The following is a 24210-nucleotide window of genomic DNA, read 5'->3' as shown; positions in this document are numbered from 1 at the left end:
AGGTGGCATGACTGTTGGTATACACTTTAATTGAACTGAAAATAAGGAAGAACCCGATCATGTCAGAATGTCTGTCAAGTATAAGGTCCACTGTCCTAAACCTATTTATTGTATTTGATAGTTCAATCAGAACTTTAACACTTCTATCATCACAAACATAATCATATACATATATATCATCCAATACATTTACAGTGTGATAAAACTTGAGTGAAGCGCAAGTAAAAACCTGGTCAAATTAATCAATGAATCCTTGCAACTTGTAAGCAACTAGTTTTACAGTGCAAACAGTATAAAATCAATCTCTACAATTCACATACAGCCTCTGCCGTTTGTACAGCCTTATACATTCTGAAACGTTCTTCGACTATTTTCCAGACTGAATAAAGTGCAAGATGCATTTGAGTTGAGTCCGTATTTAGACAGTAAGTCCAAAAGGGGTCTGATTTGATTGAATCATAATCATGTACTCTTCCTCCCAGCAAGCACACATATACCGGGCTTAGGGCACCACACTCAGTCAACATGTGTCTTGCGGATTCAAAATGGTTGTCCGATTCACACATCCGGCAAAGCCGTAGAGCCCTTTTGATACCCAGTTGAGGCCCCTTGACTGTTGGTAAAGGGAGTACGTTAATTCGTAGTCTCAACATAAAATGCCATACACCAGGGCTCAGACTTAAAAGGAGATAGGGTTCAAGTGTCATGTGACAGCAAGATACCTGCGCAACCGGACTATAATTACTTGGCGTCGATGGATGGGTGTAATTTTAATTCCAGTCCCAAATATTAGCTTTGGCGAAGAATGATGCTTTAACGAGATCATAATTACGCCACGCCTCACGGCATGGTGTCCAGCAAACTTTCCCAAAAAGTCAAAATTAAGAGATTCAAATTTACTCTGAGCACCAGCAACTGCGACATCACCTGTTGTGTCCAGTTTATTCAGTAAAGGACAGGTTGGTGGCATTTTTTATTTTAAATATAGGGCCTCTATCCTTTTAAGCAGATGAGTGCCTAGTGAAACAATACCAAGTTTGAGCTGCTGGTATTCCATGGAGCACGAAGGCAGCAAATTAAGAGCCATGTGCCAAAACCTGCCCTCCAGGCGGTCTAACCAACTAACCTCCTTCATCTCTGGGCCTCCAAACCATACAGGGTCATAGGACAGTAACATTGTTTGTAAAAAATCAGAATGCCCTGAATCGAAACCTATTTCTTTCCCTTGCGCTTCAACAGAAAATCTCTAACTAAACTACACCCTGCTTATAACAGGATGACTCCCTTCTTCGGGATGCTTCAAGCAGTTCAAAGTTCCAAGATCCAAAACAATATTGAGAAGGCATCTCCCTTCCCCAGGCGTTTCACAGGTTCTCTTTATCAATAGTCTTATGTATCGCAGTATTATCTTATGCCAGGGGATATGGCTCACTTCCTCTGGTCTTCTCGTGATTTGTGCCAAAAGGATCTTTCGTCCCCTGCCCCCACTTGGGTTTCTAGTAACTTATGCCAAAGGTTCTCTTCCCCATGATGTCTCGTGCTTTGTCCCAAAGGTTATATTTCCCTGGACTTCTCGTTTGGTGGGTCTCAGACCCCTTATTAAACTCTATAATGTCTCTAAGTTAGGCTGTGTTCACTCTCCTGACAGGCCTCTCTTTCAGTCTCATTAGTGCACTCTTTCACCCCCTCTGTTCTCAACGTTTCTCTCTCTTCAGTCCCACTGTGACGAGGAACATTGCTCTGCACTTCCTCGCATCCACAGCCTCTGGGGTCTGCCTGTGCCTTCCCGGTCCCCCTCCGCATATCTTTGTGCTACTGCAGCTTCCCCTGGGTTCTCGTGGTCTTCCTTTGGTTCTCAGTGGCTCTACAACCCTGCTTTCTCTCTGCACGTCTGTCTTGCCTAGACCGCTCAAGAAGCTTTGGTTCTGCCGCCGGATGCCCGTTTCCCCCACAACCATGTAAGTCGTGCTTCTTCCCCACTTTATCATTCACCGCCTCTCTGCTCCAGGCGTTGGAGTCTGCCGTAGGACCTCTTCACGGCGCTCTGCTCCCCAACGTGAAGTTGCTCTGGGGCAGGACAGACACTGAGGAGAGTCCCTTGTAAGTTTTTGTCATTTCTTCCTAGCTTCCACTAGCTAGCATATTTGTGTAATTTCCATGTAGGGCTCTGCATTGACCTGCTCTTCCTTGTGGCAGTGCTTTTAGTCATCCATATTCACTCTTCCTTGTCATAGTCTCATCTGCCTGATATACATAATTACAATGTATGAGGAAATTGGTAGAAGCAAGAGGAGAAAAGGCGGATGTAGGGCTGGATAACTCCTGTCTGACAGCATGATGGTGTGTATACTGCATTCTCCCTCGACAGCCTGCAATTCTCCGACTGAGTACCATCCCAAGGTGGACTATCGGATATCGGTCTCACTTCCCTAGCCCCAGGGGAAGGGTCTTCCTCCTGGAGAGTAGTGACAATATCAAGGGATTTGTCCAAACTAGAAGGAACTTTTAAAGGGAATGGTTGTGCATGGGGAGCCAACCAGCAATGTTACCGTTAGGCAGTAGTGGGAGAGGTTGTAGATATGGTGTAGTGTGTATGGGTTGCAAAGATGAAGACTTTGTCTAGGGGGAGGAAAGAGAAAATAGGAAGGTCAAGGGGTAGGTTTGATCAGCTGTCAAGTTTGCTGAGCACAGTCTTTGTAGAGTGGATAGTAAGAAAAGGACACTTTTTCCAAATGTTGATGAGGTTAATACGAGCAGCAGAGGCAGTGATGGTGATTAATTGTTGCAGTCCCAGGTCGCTATCAAAAAGGACTCCATGATTGCAAGTCTTGGCTGAGGGAGGAAGATGGTCAGACGGGAAGGAGATAGGGGAGGGATGGCATTGGAAAGCTGGGAGATAGATGACTGTTTTTTTGAAGTTCAGCATGAAGCAGCCGTGAGCTTATCCAGTGACAAATTGCAGTGAGACAGTTTGTAATCTGTTCCAAAATGGCTGGGGTGAAGCAGGGGGAGGAGAAACAGATTTGTCATCAGCAAAAAGGTGATGGTGTGAGCCAAATTATGAGAATGCTTCCTAGAGAGTGAGGAGGAGGAAGCAGTGGTAGACTGTGTCAAGAGCAGCAGAAAGGTCCAAAAGGATTTGTATAGAAGAGGGTTGGGAGTGGTGAGCATTAGAGAGAACGTTGGCCACCTGCAGGAGTTCAGTCTCAGTGGAGTGTTTACTACAGAAAACCGATTGAAGTGGATCTCCAAGGCCCGTATCCTCAAGGTACTTGATGCTCCTTTCAAAGACCACCCGCAGAGAAACTGGGCAATAGCTTGCTGGGGCATTTGGGGTCAACAGAGGGTTTCTTCAATATGGGTAAGACTTGCAGGTTTGAAAGGAGCAGGGAAGAATTCCAGCAGAGAGAGATGTTCAAGAGCTCAGAGTTACGGGCAAGTGATTGAGATCAAATCTTTGACAATTTGGGGAGCAAAAGGGTCGATGGGAGTGCAAAACAGTTTGGGTCTTGAAGTGACTGGGAGCTAATTCAATAGGAGTGATAGGGGAGAAGTAGTCCAGCATAAGCATAGAAGAGTAGAGGAAGAGGTGGTAGACAGGAGGGCTGGATATGGAGAAAGAAGAGGACTGTGAATATCACACATTTTATAGGTTGTAGGGGAAACGCAGTGAGCAAAGTCATTGGGAGAAAGGGAGGTGGCAATGGATACTGGCTTGGGAGGTGTGACAAGAGATTGGAGGGTAGATGAAAGTTTGCGGGGTTGATTGTAAGGGGAGATTAAGTGGGAGGATCTGTCAGAGTCCACTTCAGAGGTTATGGCAGCAAGGGAATAATCTGTGCAGGCTAGGAGTAGGGACAGTGCCCATAATTTGCGCCAGCTATGTAGATCACGCCACATGTTTGTTTTGAGTGTCTGAATTTCAGAGGTGATCCAAGGTTGAGGACTACAAGGGGTGAAGTCGAGCAGGATAGGTTTTGTCAAATGGAGTCCTAAGTGCATAGTCTGAGAAAACATGGTCAATGGAAGGGGCATGCATAGGGTACAGAGACGGAAGAGAGGTCCTCATATCATCAAGGTAAGGGGCAAGAGAGTCCTTCGTGAATTTTCTTTGGAAATTGCCATTCACCATGGGAGAAGAGTTGTAAGTTCCTGCTCTGACAGATGAATAAGGCCTTCTCCTTGTCCCTCTATACAACTTGATTGCTTATATTTGTAGCTTATGTTTATTGGCGCTGCTCAGTAGACCTTGATTAAATCTTATGTGGATCCAGGGGAGGCTGGAATTCCCAGAGACTAGCAAGATACTCTTGTACTACCATCTAAGTGATGCTGTTTGTTGTATTTCTTTTCTATTTTTAGCAGCTCGCCTTGCTCGCTTTTCATTCAATGGCGAATGACTAAATGCCAAAATGAAGATGACAATGTTTTTATTAGGTTTTGCTAAGGATGTAAAATTGTGATCAGTACTTGTTTTATCCAGAAGCTTTGAAAAATATTTGTAGATTTGGCTCTTAAATGTGTTTCGTAGGTCCACTTAGAAAATGTTCTGCCTATGCACTATTTCTGATATGATTGATCATGGATATAAATGTACAATTGCACGCAATTAAAATATTCTGTGACATGCACAGAACACACTGTTTCTTACTCATCAAGAATACATCACTCAAATGGCTAGTTGAGATTTCAAATGTTGTGGCCTGTGTTGGTGATTGAGGCAAAGTTGAGTGATAAAGAGGTTTATTCGAGAATTGTGGTGTCCAATACAAATCTATCTTTCCTACCGTCCCTCCACATCCTCGCCCACCCACCCACCCACACACACACTGCACTGAAAAATAACTATTATCCAGCTCGGATTCTGCAGTATCAGATGTTTCCTTTGTTTTGGCTATGACCTTGCCTTGCACACCATTGTTGGCAAAGATCTCCAGGTCAGGACCTTTTTAAACCTTTTTAAGAATTTTCTTCTGGTCAACCAAATGTCCATTCTTTGGAAAATGTCTAAATGTTGCTCTGGAGTAAAGAAAATACTTTTCTTGATCCCAGGGTTCAGACAGACAGGATCACAAATATACAATGTGTGCCTTCCTGGTTACCTGGTCTGTCTGAGAGGTTTTGTGGATCTTAAGAGTGGCAGCCTGTTCATAATGGGTGGTGGTGTGAAATATTTGAGACTGGAAAAGCATAGTTCCCTGCCTTGAAGGACCTTCTGAGGTAGTTACCTCTGAGACAGGCTATTTTATTTTCAGGAAGTTCTAATCTCTGCGTGTTGATGCTCACATGTGTGGGTGTGTGCAAATATTGCCTATCCATGCATGGGAGCCTGTAGCGCTGCTGTCGATGCATGTGCAAGGTGGCACTGAAGAGTGATGGCCTTAGAAGGCAGTTGCTCTAACTCCAATATCCTCAGGGCACATGTACACAGCAGAAGCAGAGTCAAGTGAGTCGCTTGGGATGGGGGATGAGGGGGCAAACATGGAAAGAGGCGATTAACACTTCCCTGTTTCTGAATGCCACCAGGGAGTCCTAATTGGAGGAGCTGCACCAGAGGCTTGGCTACTATGGTGAAATAGGAACAATTTGTGAGGGTGCTGTTGGGCCGGATTGGAGACATTAGGCAGTTCAGTGCGTCATGGAAGCTATATGGGCAAAGAAATGTACATTGGGACAAACCGGGTTTGATGGCCAATTTTCAGGGTAATCAGTGACATTTGGCCTCACTGGAGCAGCCAGGTCCATGGTTTAGTTGACTAAAGCATCCACTAGATCGATCTGCATTAGACCTCCTGGTCACAGGTTCAGATCTGGGCTTGTTCTCTCAATCCTTCATCATCCTGAAGTTTATAAAGGTGGTACCCTAGTGTTGGGTAGTAAACTTCTGTTATCAGTCGCTAGCGTCAGAATGCCCCTCTGGCAGTGATTATGCACTCAATACTCTTGTTACGCAGTAGTTATGGATTGGAGGCAGTGAGTGACACAAGGTAATGCCACTGTGCTATTAGCTTGGCACTTGGCATAACTGTAGACTGAGACTGGCCTTGGGGCAAATCAGGAGGCAGTGCAGCATGTCTAGGATATTTAGATTGACATGTGGGCAGTTCGGAGAGCAATGAGTGTCATGGTGTAAAACTGGCAGCAATGAGTGACATTGGAACAGGTTTGAAAGCAATGAGAACAGGGGGCAATGAGTGAAATGGTGCAATGGTTACGGTTTAGACTAATTCATGTTTTCCACCGCAAAACTCCTAAGTCTTATGTCTTTTTAAAATCTAAATTGGCATGAAGTTTGACATGCAAAATGCACCATTCCAACCCATTTTTAAAAATAATTCAACCGCCCAATCCCTTTAATGAGTTTGGTCCAGTTCACTATGGTCTATTGTGGATCATAAATTGGGGGCTGCATTTACACTTCATTGCTTTAAAAATTCACCGGCCGCCACTTTTTCAGCTTACTAAAAGAGTGGTTTATTCTATTTTTGAGAGACAATCTAGCTTCAACCCATATATATTCCCTGCATAATGCATGTAATGTTGTGTTCAGAGATGCCCATTTTCATGCTCACTGTGCTTAGAGAGGCTCAGCTTCACCTCACTGATGATGCCCAACAAGGCTGAAACACGTGTATGGGGTTGCTGTAGGTACTCTTGTTCAGAGAGGAATTGCCATAGCATTTCGGTGCTGGCCTGCCCATGTGGGCGGGACAAAGACTGATATGCAAATGGATATTTCCCATCTGTGAAAGGTACAGTGAGCAAAAAGCAGATGGCTGCGAACTCTCAATGTGGTTAACGACCACTGAACAGGTTATCATGCCTTGCTCTTCCGAGAGAGGGGCGCCTGCTACCTTTGTTGAATTTCCATTTTCATTTAGATCTGTTACTGGACATGGCCAGTTGTATATACAATAACGTAAATGTACTTGTTAACGTAAGATTGCACCACTCGTGTAGCTCTTATGGCCCATGTCCCGACCTATTAAAGTTTGGGTCCTACCCAAATGGTGGTATTTAGCACCGTTTATGGCAAGCTTTTGAGTTCACATCTCATCTAATGATGTACTACAATCCTAGTCACTCCAAACCTCAAGTGGCTGAAGATCAGCATAATATTAATACCTAATTTTAAGTACTAGGAAGTTGCGCATGTTCACAAGTTGGTATGTTTGCAAATAAGGCAAAAACAATGGCTCCAAATGGCCTTGAACTATACAGATTCACACTTGTATGATATGTTCCTTGATATAATTGATTTTTGTTTCACTTTAACAAGAATTCAACCATAATATTTAGAAAAAGTAATACAAATTTCTATAATTGCATTTTCAGCACCAAGAGCTCCAACTAACTGGAGACTAGGAAAGCTGCTTGGACAGGGCGCGTTTGGCAGAGTTTTTCTGTGTTACGATGCGGATACAGGAAGAGAGCTGGCTGTTAAACAAGTTCAGTTTGACCCGGACAGTCCAGAAACTAGCAAGGTAAGAAAGGTCAAAGTTTTCATTTGGAAAGGCTTTTGTGCTGGAGCTCATTTAAAAAATTATATTATCTGCTTTTCTTTTTCTGTGGTTTAATGGTACACTATAGCCAAATTCTGTGATCATGTGTTTCATATTAACACAGCCATATATTTTGGTCCCTTTTTGCAAATGTTATTCACTAAAGAACTATTCTCTCTATGAAATGACCTGCATCTATTTCTGTGTAATGCCCACTTGGCTGGAGTCCTTCTCTGTCTGGCCAAGAAATGTTTTTATGGTTTCCCACCAATTCATCGTTGTGCTTCCTGTGTTAACTTATCCATTGTACTAGTTTTCCTCGGCACACCTCAGATGTACGTAGAACACAATGGTATGGGCATTTGCCAGATGGATAAGTTGGGCAGAACGAGGTGTCACGGTTGATATGCACACTGTCTTCATGAAACAGAGTCTTTTGTTAGTGGTTCATTGCCCCCAAATTATTTGTTTTGGTGACCACATGTTGCTAAACATTTTATACCTCAAAGCCGGGTCTCTAGGTTATCTATAAAACGTGACAATCTTTAGACTGGTCTATAACGAGAGCTCTATGACTCGCTTCAATCACTTAGAGACTTAGATCATTAAAGGTCCAAGTTCTTGTTTCACTTGCTAATTAGGGGACCCAGACATGTGGCAGAAATTCATGTCGTAGTTAAGTTGTTAAAGAGCTAGCAGTCAGAAAAACAAATCATGTCACTAAATTTGTTTGATCCACTACTGATGAATGTGCATACCTACCATAAAAACATAGCTGGTATTGAAAAGTGAGTGAAGAAGTACAACTAAGGGGGCTAAAACGTGTGATGAGAGAAAGGGACGGGTGGCAGCAACAAGGTATTTCGAGTATTACCCCCATTAAAACAAAACTAAACAAAAAGAAATGTTCTCTTTTGGGAAGTCGCGGAAAAAAAATCATGTTGCAAAACTACATACAACCGGTTGAAGAGAATAGCTTGCATGTTAGTTGTTATTCATGGTCAATTACAGCAGATGTAAGACAAAACAAACCCGCCTTCTATAATTTTGACAAAGCTTGTGTAATTATTTAAGCAATAATGCTGCAATCTGATGACATGAGGTGGTAACGTCCCGATGCCTGCGTTCGCTCAGGCCTTTAATGAGGACCAAGGGATATTGATGCATGGTAATGTTACAAGGATTGGGGTTTTATTGACTTTAGATCATTCAACCTACTGGAGTTGGAATGCTCCATTTGAAAATAAAAGGGAAGACAAAGGAGAAACGTTGGAATGTTTGAACAGAAGACTTGTACCATTCATTGTTGCCGCCTCCCACTGCATTGTCTGCAATGAAACTGCCAACCGTCCAATGTTCTAATTGATCAATAGCAACTGAAAAGGTTTTTGCTTGTTTCAAGGGTACTTTCCCAAATTCCTAAACCTTGGTTTATTCCCAACTTCCAGGCTAGGCCCTAGAACTATAGAACAATTGTTTAAAATATATTTGAAACATAAACCTTTTTTCACTTAGACTAATTGGAAACATACGTTCAGTCAAAAGTCCTCACAAGAGATGTACTGCATTTGAGTTTGAGGGCAGTAGATTGTGTATGATCACACAAAAACCTGGACTCCATAGAGCCAATTTAGTTATTTTATGCTCTGTGAGAACAGGGTCTTATTTGAATTTCATTCAATGTTCCTTTTCACCCCAGGTAGTTTTCTTACTGTTTACCTTTTTCCTTTATATATTCTTTACTTTGTGAGTACATTGGTTTCTATTGCATTATTTGTTACCTCTAGTAAGGAGGCAGAGGTCAGGGGTACTTTAAAACTGTGTCTGTGAGTAAGATATGGCGTGGGAATTGACATCGCAAATGCCTATTATGCCTGCTTTTGGGCCTTGACACTGGTGAGTTTGTACACTGCAGGAAAATGAAACCCAGGGCACTTGTATATTAACATCCCATTGTCTTTGTTAACACAGAGCTTTACCCTTTGCTGCTACTATGCTATGCTATCCAGAACTGTCAATGTCAAGAGGGCTTACTCCTCCCTCACCCCAAAATAGATTGTCCTGTCCTCAGGCAAATATGGGCGCAGGCTCTAGATCACCGTATATCCCATCTGAACCCTTAGCCTGCCTCCCTTCTCAGCAGTGGCAATGATACTGTCAGTTATGACGGAAGGATTCCTTGCTGGAGATCATGTGATGGCAGAGTTTGGAATTAAGATTTGATAAACAAAGTATCGAGTATCATCCGGTAGGTAGGAGCCACCTCTGGGGGGAACCAAGGGTTTTTTCATTAAGCACTACAAATCTAACTTGTACATGATATGCAAACCTGAACATGTCCATTATATACAATCCTTCATGCTTTAAATGTCCTTCAGATAAATCCTTTATTATTTTTCATATGCATTCCACTGCCTACAGAGTTAATGTCACCTAGGTAGATTTGTATCGCACCAGTTGGTATGAAGTCAAAAGTAGCTCCTCATAACTGTTGATGTCAGGCTAACAAGACTATCCTACACTACCAGCAGGGGCTAAATAGCTCCCAGTAATTTGAAATCCTAATCTGAGCTGCCATATTTGTGTAGCACACTTCAAAAACTGGAACATTCTTAGGGGCTTTTCTGCAGTCCTATTGCTATCAAATGTCTTAAATGTCAAAATGTCATGTGAGGCATGGATTAATGCATTATCTGTGGCAAACATGTAGGAAGCAAGGAGACACATTTTTGTAACGAAACTGATGCAATTGATGGACTACAGCACATAAAGCAAGAGATTTTTCATTAATCCAGACCTAACTGCCCGCACCCCTAACCCCCGCCAAACTTGGAAGCACATTGCCAAACCTATGCTATTTGCGGAATTGTCCAAATTCTCTCTCATTCTAGTTTCTTACATAATTACTTTTGGCACTTCTGTTAGGCAAGATTGTATGTGCTACCCTTTGGGTGCACTACAACAACCCTGACCTCCTGGCAATAGGAACCCAACCTTTGGTATAAGTCTGTACTACACAGGTTGGTAGCGTGTTGAGCAGCCAAGCACATCTCAAGAACGATCAGTGTGAGCTGTAGGGGAGTTACACAGAGATTCACAGTGACAAGTATTCAAATAAACTCTTACACACTTGGTTTCTTGATTAAACAATTATTAATTTAACAGTCCGAGTAAGCCTTCTTCAAAAGGGAGCAATGTAAAACAACACACAAATATACTTCAAAATACACACTCTCAAGTTTCTAAATCAGTAAGTACCCCCTTGGGATGGCCCACAGACACAACCTACACCCTCAGGTGACTTCAATTGTTAGGGTGCTGGGGACATTAATATATCACTGTTGCATTTAGAATATTTCTTAGGAGTAGGACATAGGAAAAGGTTATTGGAGCAAAACAAGAGATCCCACAAATATTCTGAAGCACATAAGTACTTTTTGTAACCCCCAATGCACAGTTAGTTAACCCCTTCCTGGAAGGAGAAGACAACCATTAAGCAGAGGAGAGAAGAGTCATTAAGGGAGCCAGGCCAGCCAATGTTAAGTTCGCAAAAGTCAAGGTGAACTGAAGAACTTCTTGCAGGTAAGTAAAAGTCTTGCACAATGTTTTAGAAGTCTTTGTAGAATAAGAAGAAAATCAAAGTAGGGCCACAAGCTGATTAGGCTTGAGGTAAAGAAGCTGTTTGGCAACTCTACAGATGCAACCAAGACGAGTCTCCAACGAGGACAAGCAAGATGGCACAACAAGAGGTAAGTTCTCTCTGACTTTACAGTACCTTTAGGTTGAAGAAAAGTGCAGCAGATGGCTTCTGTTCCTGTGCAGCTCTGCAGATCCTGCTGTTCCTGGGCCTCAGTCGTGGAGACAAGAGGCAGGACTTCTGGGGACTCCTGCACTGCAATGGAACGGTGATCGACTGCAACCGGCAATCTTCAAACAAGTGGCACTTCGGTGTTTCAGCTCCTCACGTCTACAGCAAATAGCAACACTGCGGTTTCTGGCTGCCAAGATGGGCTTTCCTTGCATCTGGGGTCCCGCACTAAGTTGAGGGGGCTCAGGCTCGGTCAGTCCTGCTTCCTGGGAGTCCGGAGGATCTTCCTGGAGCTCTTAGCCAGCTTAAAAGCAGCGCACATGATCTGGTGTTCCTCTCCCTGGCTCTACGGTTCCAGCAGCGACTGCAGTGGAAATTCAACCAGCTCTGAGAGGATGTCAAGGTGGCTCACTTTGGAGATGATTGGTCCCACCAACTCAAAGGGAGAAGTAGTCCTTGCACGGGCTTCTCTGTCGATACAAATTTGGAGGTTCAGCACAGCAGCAGGACTTCACCGGACAAACCAACGGTCCAGGCGTTGCAGCAGGCGTCCTCTTCAAGTTCTTCTTTGGATTCCTTTGTCCAGTGGTCGACTCTGCCTTCCAAGCCAAAAAGCCTTGCCTCTTATGCAGGTTTCTCCCATTCATTCCAGCCTAACTGTCGGTTACCCAGCAGGGTGGCTGTCCTTGCCGGATAGCCATCCGGCCAATCGCCTAAGAGTGCATTCTTGTCTCCTAGGAGACTAAGCACAGGGAGTCTCGGGCCCCTCCCTCGCTTCCTGCCCCCTCCAGACATCCTGGAGCCAGAGGCGGGCTTCACTCGTGAACCCTGCCAAAGACAAAACGAGCAAAGGGACCAAACCTGGTTTGGCGCGCAGAGTAAATCTCAAGAAGGAACTTTCCACAAAGAAATGGTGAAAAAATAAGACCGGGTCCGTTTTAACAAAAATTGCACCCTTGGGTGTTTACTGCAGCTCCGAACGCAGCCTGCGGTAAATGCACACCACGGTAGTTAAAAGTAAACCACTGCCACCAGCCATTCATCGAGGAAAGGGTAACATAAAAAATATTACATGAGAATACTAAGTAACCCCTCCAGCACCCTATTGTACGATAGTGTGTGCTGGATCTAGAACGTTACAAATGTAAGTAAAGTCAATTTCACTTTACTGCTCTTGGAAACAGTATTTTATCCAAGAGAAGGTATTTAAACCTTGGGGAAATCTGAAAGACTTCCCTGTGCCACTGCACTGAAGGTGCGGTGTGGCACAATGTAAAAGATGATGCCTATGTCGTTTGTCAAACTCCACAACCATAAGAAACATCACATTCAAATTCTTGAGAGAGTAGGAAAAAGGGTCTCACTCTCTCTAGGTTAAAAATTCAAGTCCTCAAAATCCAGCAAACTTTCTGGGGGTCTCTAAGGTAGAGGAATTAGCACATTTCTGAGAATTCTCCCTAACAACTTCTATTCAGACACTTAGTGCTGCCAGTTGCGAAAGGGCTCAGCAAAAAAAGTACAATCTCCTATCCATTCACAAACAGATGATGCTGTGGCCGAACTGAACTTCTAAATCCCCCATTGGGACTCTGCAATTATAACTTAATTCCCAGTTACTTGACAATTATAACTCAAAATTGTACTTGTGCGATCTGTGGAGTTTAAAGGTTGCCCCAATACAAAAGCAAACTGCGTTCGGGTAACTAGGGCCTAAAAATGCAGAAATACTGTCCCGGATTTGAAAGCACACTTTTGACTGGCAAACTGAAAGGCCAACATGGAAAGTGCAACACTACCAAATACACCAACAGTGTTGTCAGAAACAGGAAGACTAAAATGATGTGTGCCATGGGCGAATGACAAGGCTGAAGGAAATTGGGCCTGTTTTCCATTGCAGGCTATGGAGACACAGAAATGCATTCTTCCCCATAGAAAAGCTGCCATCAAAATGAAGACAATTGCAGCTGGAATGAAAGGAACTGTTCACCAGTGAAACTCCAGTGCCTGTGCCAGTTTAATATAAAGTACGATTGAAAGATGGACTATGATAACACAATGCAATATTTTGCAAGCAGGTTTGTCACATGTAAAGAAAATGCAACAGATTGAAAGGCACCATATCATGGAAACAAACATGTCTTTAAAATCACCAGATTCTGTTCAGAAGATTTTGGCTTCTGCCTTGTCAGAACACTCAAACAGTGACCCCACCGCCCCCTATTAATTGTGCAGTTTCGTTAAATCCATATCAGCGACCAGGAAGTAATTTGTGGGGTTGAGGTGCACAATAATAGTGTAAATAATGGCAGCCCTTAATGGGTTAAACTCTGAATAACCTTGAAAATAAAATCCAAATTTGTGGTCCCTGCTTGGAGATGATAGAACTGTCCCGAGGGATTTCCCATGACCAGGGAGGTGGAGCTTGCCTCTCAGCTCTCAAGGATAAGGACCCAAATGGGCATTAGCTCTGGGAGAAAAAATGTTAATGGATTAATTGCAGGCAGAACAAACAAAGAATCAGATGGCCCAGACCACATTTCAATGGATTGCTTTCCTCCTGCAGATTCCTCATCTTGATTCCTCATCTTGATAGATATCCTCATCCAGCTGCTGCTTTTCGGAAACTTTTTCGACAGGGGTCGTAGTGGACCTCGTCGCTCCGTATTGCTCAGTGCTCAATCGTCGGCTCCAGAAGTGACATCAGGCGTCGTATATCTAGCACGTCACTACACCCCATGATTCAGTTCCTTTTTTCCATGCGCTTGCATGCTACATCGGGAACACAACCTCGCGTTTTACAGGATTTTTTTTGTCTATTTTTTTCCATTTTCATCAGAAACCCTCGACCGCGATGTCTACTCATCGTGTTTCATATTTCAAACAATGCACCAATTGCCACGCCAAAATGTCGGTGACCGACCCCCACAAGGTTTGTTTTGCTTGGGTGCAAGTCACAACACGGAGGCCTGTGCGTCATGCTCGAAAATGCAGCCGAAATCCTTGCGTGACAGAGCCAGAAAACTGGCTTTTGGGCCGACCGCCCACGAAATCTCTGGCGCAGTCACTCGTCTGGTTTCCGAGGTCGAGACAGAGGAGCCCACCTCGGAGAAAGGGAAGGAAAGGCATTGTAAAAAAATAAAAACAACCTCGAAAGAAGCAGTGCCACCATCATCCACGTGAGTCCAGCTCGTCGGAACGCAGTAAGCTGAAGCTAAATGCTCAAGACTTGTTACTAGGAATGCATGTAACAATGGGGTTTACAGCAAAAAATGATTTTTAACCAACATTCAAGGGAGCACCCATCTAAAGGAGCGCCATGATTGTACATTAATAACAGTTTTGATTAAATGACGTATAAATAGGATATCCTCCAGAGAGACCTTCAGGGGGGTTCTTTCTCCAGTTGAGGCACCATAAATACAATCCTATCAACCTGCTCTGATGTTGGGCTTAGAATAGATGATTTTCGGACTGCCCTAATGTGTATGTTCTCCTCAGAAATACCAAGATGGCAGTCAACTAGGCCCTCAAGTCCCAGACTGCCAAGACAAAATATTGATGGGATGGGTGAAGAACAGTTTTGTCTTCCTGAGTTGAGATTATACAGTGGAAGTAATTTAGGTAGGAGAGCAGAGTAGCAATGTCTTTTGGGCAGATCACAGCCATCATGATGAGGCAACAAGAGAAGCTGCACATCACTTTCGCAAAGGATTTAGGGATAGGAGTGGGGAGGAAAGGAGTAAAATAACTGCCCATCCCAAGGATGTCTGACTGCATTCCCTTACAAAGTATGTTCCCATGTCAGTATGTTCCCATGTCCAGCCAGAAAGCACATAGATGACTCTTCAGTTACTCCTGCGTTGCAAACTGACCCACTAAAGGAGGACCAAGAGAATGAAGAATTAAGGAACCATGTGTGGTTCTTGTTAGGGAGATTTTTGCACAACAGCCTTGAGAGGGATGTGTAACCATCCATCCTGAAGGTGAAAGTGTTTCACCTAAAAGAAAGACCAGCCTCTCTAATCACAATAGCATTTGGCTGCTAGGCTTAACTCTAGGTTGAACTCGAGGAGTGAGGCTAAATACTGAACATTATACACTTAGATTGGACATAGAATCTCAAACAGGTCAAAAGAAATACTATATGTTAAGCTGAACACATGATTGACTGCAGTCCAGGATGGCTGAGAACGGCAGAGCTCCAGCAACACACTCTTCCCAGCTGTATAGGAACAGCGTAAAATGCCAGAGCCAAAGAGGATTTCCCTGAGAGAGGACCACCATGCCGGTGGGGGAGTGGGCATGCCATTAAATATAGGTGGTCACGGCAATGGGATGATGACCCACAGCCCCAAATGCCTGAGGATTCCAGACGTCAGGAATGCCTGGCGTCAAGAGAAATGGAGTCCACATGAACAGACCTTAAAACATGTGGAGAGGGGCCATGGAAGGTAGGCCTGGTACTCTCTTGCTGCATGCAAGCCTAGGCGGAGTCAGGCTGATGGGTCCGGTCAACTGGTGAAGCCCCTGAAGTGCTCTGAAATTTCTCGCCACAGGAGACGGTGAATGCAGAGAAAAAGGTATGAAATGGTGATACCTCTGGGTGTGGTGGCAGCCTCCCCAGCACACTGTTACACAATTACACATATGCACTCTAAGAATAATTTAGTAAAGTTTGAAATGCATTTCATGGCAAATGATTCTTCGGGACAATTTTCGATAAACCATTATTTCAATTTTATTGGTTCTTTTTTTCACAGCAGTTATTTAATGCAACTTGTATTCAATTTGCTGGTCATTTGCTTTTAAAAAATTGTTATATAAAAAACGATTTTTCATAGTACTAAAATGAACATGAATTCATCATCATGAAGATATAATGAACAACTCCTACTAACCAAACATGAAAAGAAAACACCAGATGCTGTGAAAACCACTAGACTCCCAAAGAAACACTTTAAATAAGGGTCTACGTCTCCAATCCTATGGATAAGGGATGCTATTATCCCCACTATTGAACAGCGGGGTGATGCAGCCCCTGCTCACACTCGGACATTTCAGTGGCTCTATTATTCAACCATCTTCCTCAGGACCTTATTCTATATTGAAACATTGAAAAAACAACAAATGCAAAAAATCTATTAATATTAAAAAGTCAAGACAGCTGACGTCCCTATCTATATGTGTAAACTAATCACAGTTCACTAACCTTGCACCGTGTTACTTTTTCTCCCATTCCTAGCGCAACTAGCAATCAAGAATACATGGTGAACATTGCTTCTGGGGCTTTTTGTAATGAGATGCACGGAAAATAATAGAACAAAAGAGCGCAAACTGCTCATTTTACCCCAAGTGGGTTATTGTTTGTGAAGGAATTTGTCAATGCAAGAGAGTCTTGAGCAAGTCCATTGCTCCGGTATGGGTGAGGGGGGCCATGTATTGTAGTTCTAATTCAGCCCATCAGTAGTAAATGCCATCTAGGAAGCTAACGGTATGTGTCAATGTGGATGTGAGGGCCTCCCCAACACAGACAGAGTTAGAAGAGGCTTATTGGGCATGATCGTCGACGAGCTAGCCTTTAAGAGAACATGCCATAGCGATTTCCTAGCAGCGGAGCGCATGAGTGTACTTTGGGAGGTTGGGTACTACAAACTTTAGCACTGCGGATCCCCACATGAATGTAGGGGAGAAAACCGATAATGGGAAGCAGCAATGAGGGGTCCCTGAAGCCACCCAAGAGGTCTCTCTCCACATTCCAGCCAGACAATGGAAGACCCCAACGATGGGAGCCATAGCTAGACTTGCCATGTGGATGGTCTTTGGGAAAGATTGCACGACCAAGATGGTTGCTATGGCAGGGACTAGACCCAAGACTATCCAAAAAATGGGAACAAAGATTCCTCCACGACAGAAGGCCTCGACCATTCTTGGAAGAGCGGCACAGGCTCTAACTAAATAAGACCTGATCCATTGCATGATCGACCTACGCTACACCGTAAACGCAATAACTCAAAAAGGATTCAATAAAGCTTTTCACATCAACAAAGAAATTGCAGTATTAGCACACTTCAATAGAAAAGAACAGATTTAGTGGTTACCGACACATTCCCAACATTTAACATGCACAGTACTAAATATTGATAGTAACAACAGGTACACAAAAGAGTTTAGGTTAGATGCTTCAGAACAATTCCCCGCACAGTTTGTCAGGGGCAAGTGATTTCATGCAGGTTTTAGACATCAAGACAGTGGGTGCTCGCTTTCCATAACGGGTACTGTGTAGTGGTTAGTTCAGTGTCATAAGCACAAAAAGTTAACATTCACCTTTTCACTTCCCCTTTTGCTGAGGTTAATCTTGACCATTACGCATTTTAGCGTTCATTCACTTTGTTGCTTTATATAAAAACATTTCACCTTTCTCAGAGACTTGAGTCAGCTATTTCCTTTTCGCCGGACCACGCTGCTACTCTGTATCACTGGCTTCACAGTTATCGGTAATTGAAAGTTCATCACAGGTCTACCTTCCTTCGAGTCTCATCCACACATGTGCAGCCTTCAATTGTGAGAAGTACTGTTGCAACTTCAATCTTTCCTTAACACACACCGGCCTTTCATGTCTCTACCAAATCACTGGCTGTGTGCATTTCTTTCTTGTCTTTGCAGTTTTATTTCACGAGTCAAGGTCAAGGCTTGGCCTCGCCTCCCCAACTCTGTCGTTCACCCGGGAGGGTCGCTGGCGCCCTTGAAACACAATGCAGTCTTCTTGTCTTGGCTTTGGTCTTCTCTGCGTATCTTTTACGGGTCTTCAGAGGCAACGACTTCCTGCAGGGATCTACTGGGTTTCTCTACCCTTTGCTCTCGTTCCTCTGTCAGTCACTCTGCTTCAGTAGGTCTGACTTCACCCTGGAAGTTCTGCTGCTTCTCGTGTTCCACCTTGCTCAGAGTTGGTCTCTATGTTCCGCCTTGTATCTGTGTGATGATAGCTAATGGGTATCAGATGTATCTGATTAAAGTAAAGTGCCTGACTTTGCCTGACCCGATTAGCCGGACATGTCCAATGAGGTATGTAAGGATTAGCCTCTTTACTCTTTCGCCCTCTTCCTCGGTCCAGTGTTTATGCAGGTGGGGGGGGGGGCTGAAACATTGGAGAATCCTATAAAATAGGATGGGTCATAGGTACGGGAAAGGGGGAATACCGCGTCTCACATCGGTTGTCTCCCTCCACTCCCCAAAGACCCCTCACCCAGGTGATCCTCCAACACTGCCCCACCTCAGAGTCTGAATCCAAAGGCGATGGCCGGGCCCTGGCTACTGTACCGTATACTGCACACTTCATTTATATATTGTTGGACTCTGCGTATATTAATGTAAAAGCCATAGCCATATAAAGCGCTGAAGGTAGACCCAGGTCTTAAATTTGAAGGTCTAGGATTTTGCTTAGCAACCTTAATTTGGACAATATTGAACAGACCTTTGAGCCTGCACATATATTGGACTATAATTGAGCACACACAGGTGGTTTGTCCTTATCAAATAGCTGTTCATAATGTGTGTATCTGGTCATTTGTAAACTTGGGCAATAAATAAGATGTTGCAGTGACTCAATTTCATCCGTATTGACGCAGAAGCGGCAAGTAAAGCCATCAGATGTCATATTAGACCTAAGCCCTCCCTTGTAGGCAATATATTTAAACGAAATCTCTGAAATAAGGCTCTCCACTTATAGCAAGGAAATTGTTTCAAGTATGGTTTCAGGATGCTGTGTAGGGCCTCGCGTCAGCAGCTACTACGTATGAGAGATGGTAAAGGCCAGTCCTGTCTCTGGTAACACCCTCGTCCTAGTAATAAACAGCTTTTTTGACAGCCTCTGGCCTATCAATCAATGTTTTAGATGTGTGATTCAGTGTACTCAATAGTTGTTAGCAATTTTTGATTCAAGCATTGAGCATCATAATTTTCACTGACATTGTATTCAAATGATTGAATAAGTACATTGCTGGTGGATACAAAAGTTCCTATAGAGAGGTGGCATTCGCCATGAGAAATGGGCCTCTAATGAGATGAGGCCCAATTAATATCTCAGGATTGCCATTGGTATACATTCTGGAAGACCCAATGTACTTGTCCAAATCAGACCTTTGATCGTGATCCAAAGATTTTTTTTCTTTTTTAATCCTCCTAGTCACACACAACATCCACATCCACCAGTACCCAGACTGTTAGGCAGAAACCTGTGCAGTTCCCTTGGGGAACACTGCAAAAGATTTAAGACTACAGGTATAGCAGTAAACCCCTTTGGTAGCAGTCTGTACCACCCAGATTTACCTGGTAGCTGTGGCTGAGCAGTCAGACTTCTCTCAAGAAGAGTTAGGCAGTATGCAAAGTATACACTATAGGTACCAAAATACAATAGCACAAGCAAACACTGACCAGAGCTTGGTTTAAAAAGAATATAGTTATTTATTTAAAACCACACATAAGTAAAAACACTCTAGCAAAGAATATGGTAAAAACACTTCAACACAGTTATCATGAAAGTAGATTCAATCCTTTCTCCTATCTAGACAACTCTAGGTTAACACCACTTAATTAAAACAGAGGTGAGTGCTTAACGTTAGATGACACTCTAGTAGTTTCCAAGAAAGGGAGAGAAAAAGCAGAAATAGGTTAAACACACCACTCTAAGGTCCAACACACTTGCAATAGGCTCAAAGAAGAACAAAGTCACAGGTGAGCAAAAGTCACTAGGCAGGGCTCACTCTTAGAGCAGCCGGAGCGAAAATGTGCCCAAGATCACACTGTTCGTTAGGGATTCAAAGTCTTGCAAATAGTCAAAACGAGTTTAGAGTGGCTCAGAAAGTTTAGCCAAAGTGTCCCAGGCACTCCTAGGGTCGAAAGCCGGGGACTAAATCTACCCCGTACAGTCGGTGGCCAGGGAAGCCAGGCGGAACACAGTACCTCAAACGGAAAGGATCCTCCAGCGGTGGCAGTTGTTCCAGGCAGTGACAGCAAGGCTCGACGTCGGTCAGGGGAGAAGAATATCTCGCTGAAGAGCAGAAGAGAAAGGTCGTAGCACTGCCCGGGAAGAAACCAGCCGCGGAGTCCTCCGGTTAAAGGGTTGTACCGACTTTCGCGGTATGGGAGTAAAGTGTGGTATTCCGGTTGCCGGGGTGCTTGGCACAGGCAAGGCGGCCACGAGAAACTCCAAAGAAGCGGAAAGAAGGCGAAAACTGGTTGTCCCCACCAGTCAAGGGAAGGAGCCACTCCGTTAAGAGCTCTCCTCGGTCGTCGGGAAAAGTGGTGAGACGGTTCAGCAGGGCTCCACCGGTTGGTGTCGTCGAAGCAGGTCGGCTCAGCTCTTCCCTCGTCGGATTCTTGGTCCTGTGGCGACTTCTGAAGTTCCAGTCCCCAAAGCCCTGCTTTTATGCAGCAAACCCCCATTCACTCAGCCTAGCTGTCACTCAAACATGCTAAGTGGTGAGCCGGGCGGCTCACCACTTGGGCCAATCAGGATGGAGTGCGACTTGAGTTACCAAGGTAACTCAGTCCAGGGTGCCTAAATTCCCCTCCACCCCTCCTAAGTACCCCAGACAGAGTGGCACCACTTTGGAGGGCTTCTGTGGAGAAGCCCGCCAAAAGGGGAACAAAGGGCTCCACTTTGGGTCAGAATTACAGAGGTGAATACCAACGCCATTTTAGGATCAAGTTTTGGCAAAATAACCCGACCGGAGTTATAATAATAAATATATAAACCGGCGGTATGTTTAAGGCTACCGTAAATAAATAATTAAATGTGTTAGCCTAAAACAATGGGAAATCCCATAGGGAAATATTCGCGGTCGAATATAAAAAGTAGTTTCCACTGCCACCAGCCAAAACTCGATCAGGGGGGACGGAGACGTGCCCCCTCGACTAACAGACCCTGGGGCAATCGAATTGCCCCAGCCAGTACGTCCACAATATGATGGTTTGTACTGGTTCTGTTCAGGATTCAAGACTAATAAAGCCTTTTGTGACTTTACATGCCCTGGGAGACAGTAGTCAGTCCCAGGGTATGGAGTCTATGTTGGGGGGTCCCTAGGACACCCCTGGGTCACTGCACAGAGGGTGCTGTGTAACCCACATCCAAAAAATACATGATGCCCTATGGAGTAAAAGACCCCATAGCCCATTCAACACAAGGTTTGACCAAGATAACACAGTTCAACATGTCCAAGAGTGAGGGTAAAAGAGTCTCACTCTTGGCAGGAGAAAAAAATAAACCCCAGAAATCCAGCAAAGCTGCTGGGGGACTCACTAGGTAGGGAAATTCAGCCTAAACAGAGAATTCTCCCTAACACTCGCCCCCCCCAGACTAAGGGACAGGAGGATTTAATCCACTCCTGGATGAACCTCATACCTCTAGTCGATGATATACATCCTAGAGAGTCCATCAGCATTTTGATGGTGACACCCTGACCTGTGCTCAATGGTGAAATCAAACCCTTGCAGGCAGATTGACCATCTCAATAGTTTTGGATTTTCCCCTTTCATTTGCATTAACCATCTCAAGGGTTGGTGGTCAGTCTGAATAACAAAAGTAGAACCATACAAGTATGGCCTAAACTTCTTCAGTGCCCACACAATAGCAAAGCATTCTCTTTCGATAGTTGCCCACCTTGTCTCAGGATCCTTCAGTTTTCTACTGATGAAGCAAATGGGGTGCTCCCTACCCTTCTCATCCAGTTGGCTTAGAACTGCACCTATACCTACATTGGAAGCATCAGTTTGTACAATGAAAGTTTGGTGGTAGTCAGGAGCTCTCAATACTGGAGCTTGGCAAAGAGCTCTTTTCAGTTTTTCAAAGGCCTGATTGCACTCCTCATTCCATTTTACCTTTTTAGGGAATTTAGGAGAGGAGATTACATTCAGTGGAGAAGCTATGGTCCCATAGTTCTCAATGAAATTCCTGTAATACCCAGTGAGGCCTAGGAAGGCTCTCACTTGGGTTTGAGTAGTTGGTGTTGTCCAATTTTGCACAGCTTCAATCTTGCTGAGCAAAGGCCTTATTTCTCCACCTCCTACCTCATGTCCAAGGTAGACCACTTTACTTTGACCAATCTGGCACTTACTGGCTTTGATTGTCAAATGGGCCTGTTCAAGGGCCTGCAACACATGTCCTAAGTGGTTCACATGTTCCTCCCAGGAGTGGCTGAAGACTGCAATGTCATCCAAGTATGCCATGCAGAAATCTTCCATCCCAGCTAGAACTTGGTTCACCATCCTTTGGAATGTGGCAGGTGCATTTTTTAATCCAAAAGGCATGACCTTAAACTGGTACAAGCCAACTGGGGTTGAAAATGCAGTCTTCTCCTTGGCATGGTCTGTCAGGGCTATTTGCCAATAGCCTGACGTAAGGTCAAATGTGCTGAGGTACTTGGCTGCACCAAGTTTATCCACCAACTCATCTGTCCTTGGCAAAGGGTGGGCATCAGTCTTGGTGACTGCATTTAGAGCTCTATAGTCCACACAGAATCTCAAATCCTTGGATCCTGCCTTTGGTACTAACACAACTGGGCTAGACCATGGACTAGTAGAGGGCTCTATTACCCCGAGATCAAGCATCTTCTTGACCTCTCCTTTGATGTGGGTTCTGATATGTTCTGACATTCTGTATCCTCTGCTTTTGACTGGCAGACAGTCACCAGTGAGTATATCATGCTGGCCCCAAGGGGTCAAGCCTGGTGACAGTGAGAACAGGGAGGCAAACTGGTTTAACGTAGCTTTGCACTCCTCTTGTTGCTCAGGTGTCAGGTCTGAAGAGAGATTGACTCCTTCGACTTTCTCATCTAAAGGCACACCTCTGAGGAGATCAGGGAGAGATTCACTCTCTTCTTCCTCTGCAGCTGAAGCTAGAAGCAAGGCTCCTACGTCAGGTCTGGAGATGTATGCTTTTAGTCTGTTGGTGTGGAAGACTCTAGGAGCTTCCCTGGGTCTGCCCAGATCCACCAGATAGTTGACCTCTCCAAGTTTTCCCACAATCTTGAAGGGTCCCATCCACTTGTCTTGCAAGGCCCTCTGCCTTGTTGGGAGCATAACTAGAACTAGCTGGTCTTGAGTAAACTCAACCATGTTAGCCTTCTGGTCATGCCAATGTTTGACCAGAGCTTGACCAGCTTTCAAGTTGTCACTTGCTTCTGCCATCATGTGTGACATTCTCCTCCGGAGACCTATCACATAGTCAGTCACTCTGACTGGCTTGAGGGGAGGAGCACCTTCCAATCCCTCCTTAATCAGGGCCAATGGACCTCTGACCGGATGGCCATAGAGAAGCTCAAAGGGAGAATAACCTACTCCCTCCTGAGGGACTTCTCTATAAGCAAAGAGAAGGCATGGCAGTAGAAGGTCCCACTTTTTCTTAAGGGGTTCCTCTAAAGCACCTATCATGCTCTTCATGGTTCTGTTGAACCTTTCAACCAACCCGTTTGTTTGAGGGTGGTATGCTGTTGAGAACTTGTAAGTAACTCCACAGGTTTTCCACATGGCTTTCATGTAGTGGGACATAAAGTTTGACCCCCTGTCAGAGATTACTTCCTTAGGAAACCCAACCCTGGTAAAAATACCAAGGAGGGCCTTAGCCACAGCCGGAGCTGTAACAGTCCTCATAGGAATTGCCTCAGGGTACCTAGTAGCATGGTCTACTACAACAAGGATAAACCTGTTGCCTGAGGAGGTTGGAGGATCAAGGGGACCAACAATGTCAATCCCTACTCTCTCAAATGGGACTCCCACAACTGGGAGGGGCACTAAAGGTGCCACGTTCTTGGAACCAACCTTACCAGAAGTCTGGCAGGTATGGCAGCTCTTACAATGTCTATCTACTTCAGCCCCCATCTTTGGCCAATAGAAGTAGAGTGAGAG

The 24210-nt window shown here is 44.4% G+C and overlaps 1 protein-coding gene across 1 annotated transcript in view; it reads left to right on the top strand.

The window, feature by feature from the left end:
* Window positions 1–24210, top strand: part of MAP3K2 (mitogen-activated protein kinase kinase kinase 2) — a 1280649-nt gene that overhangs the window by 1015777 nt on the left and 240662 nt on the right. The window contains exon 13 of the mRNA XM_069616795.1: window positions 7336–7484. Within this exon, the coding sequence (XP_069472896.1) occupies window positions 7336–7484 (149 nt within the window). The remainder of the gene's footprint in view (window positions 1–7335; window positions 7485–24210) is intronic.

The sequence above is a fragment of the Ambystoma mexicanum genome, chromosome 9 (assembly GCF_040938575.1).
Source record: "Ambystoma mexicanum isolate Mex_15411 chromosome 9, UKY_AmexF1_1, whole genome shotgun sequence".
In the NCBI taxonomy this organism is placed as follows: domain Eukaryota; kingdom Metazoa; phylum Chordata; class Amphibia; order Caudata; family Ambystomatidae; genus Ambystoma; species Ambystoma mexicanum.
Note: the sequence above shows the minus strand (reverse complement) of the source record. Positions and strands in the feature narration are given on the sequence as shown.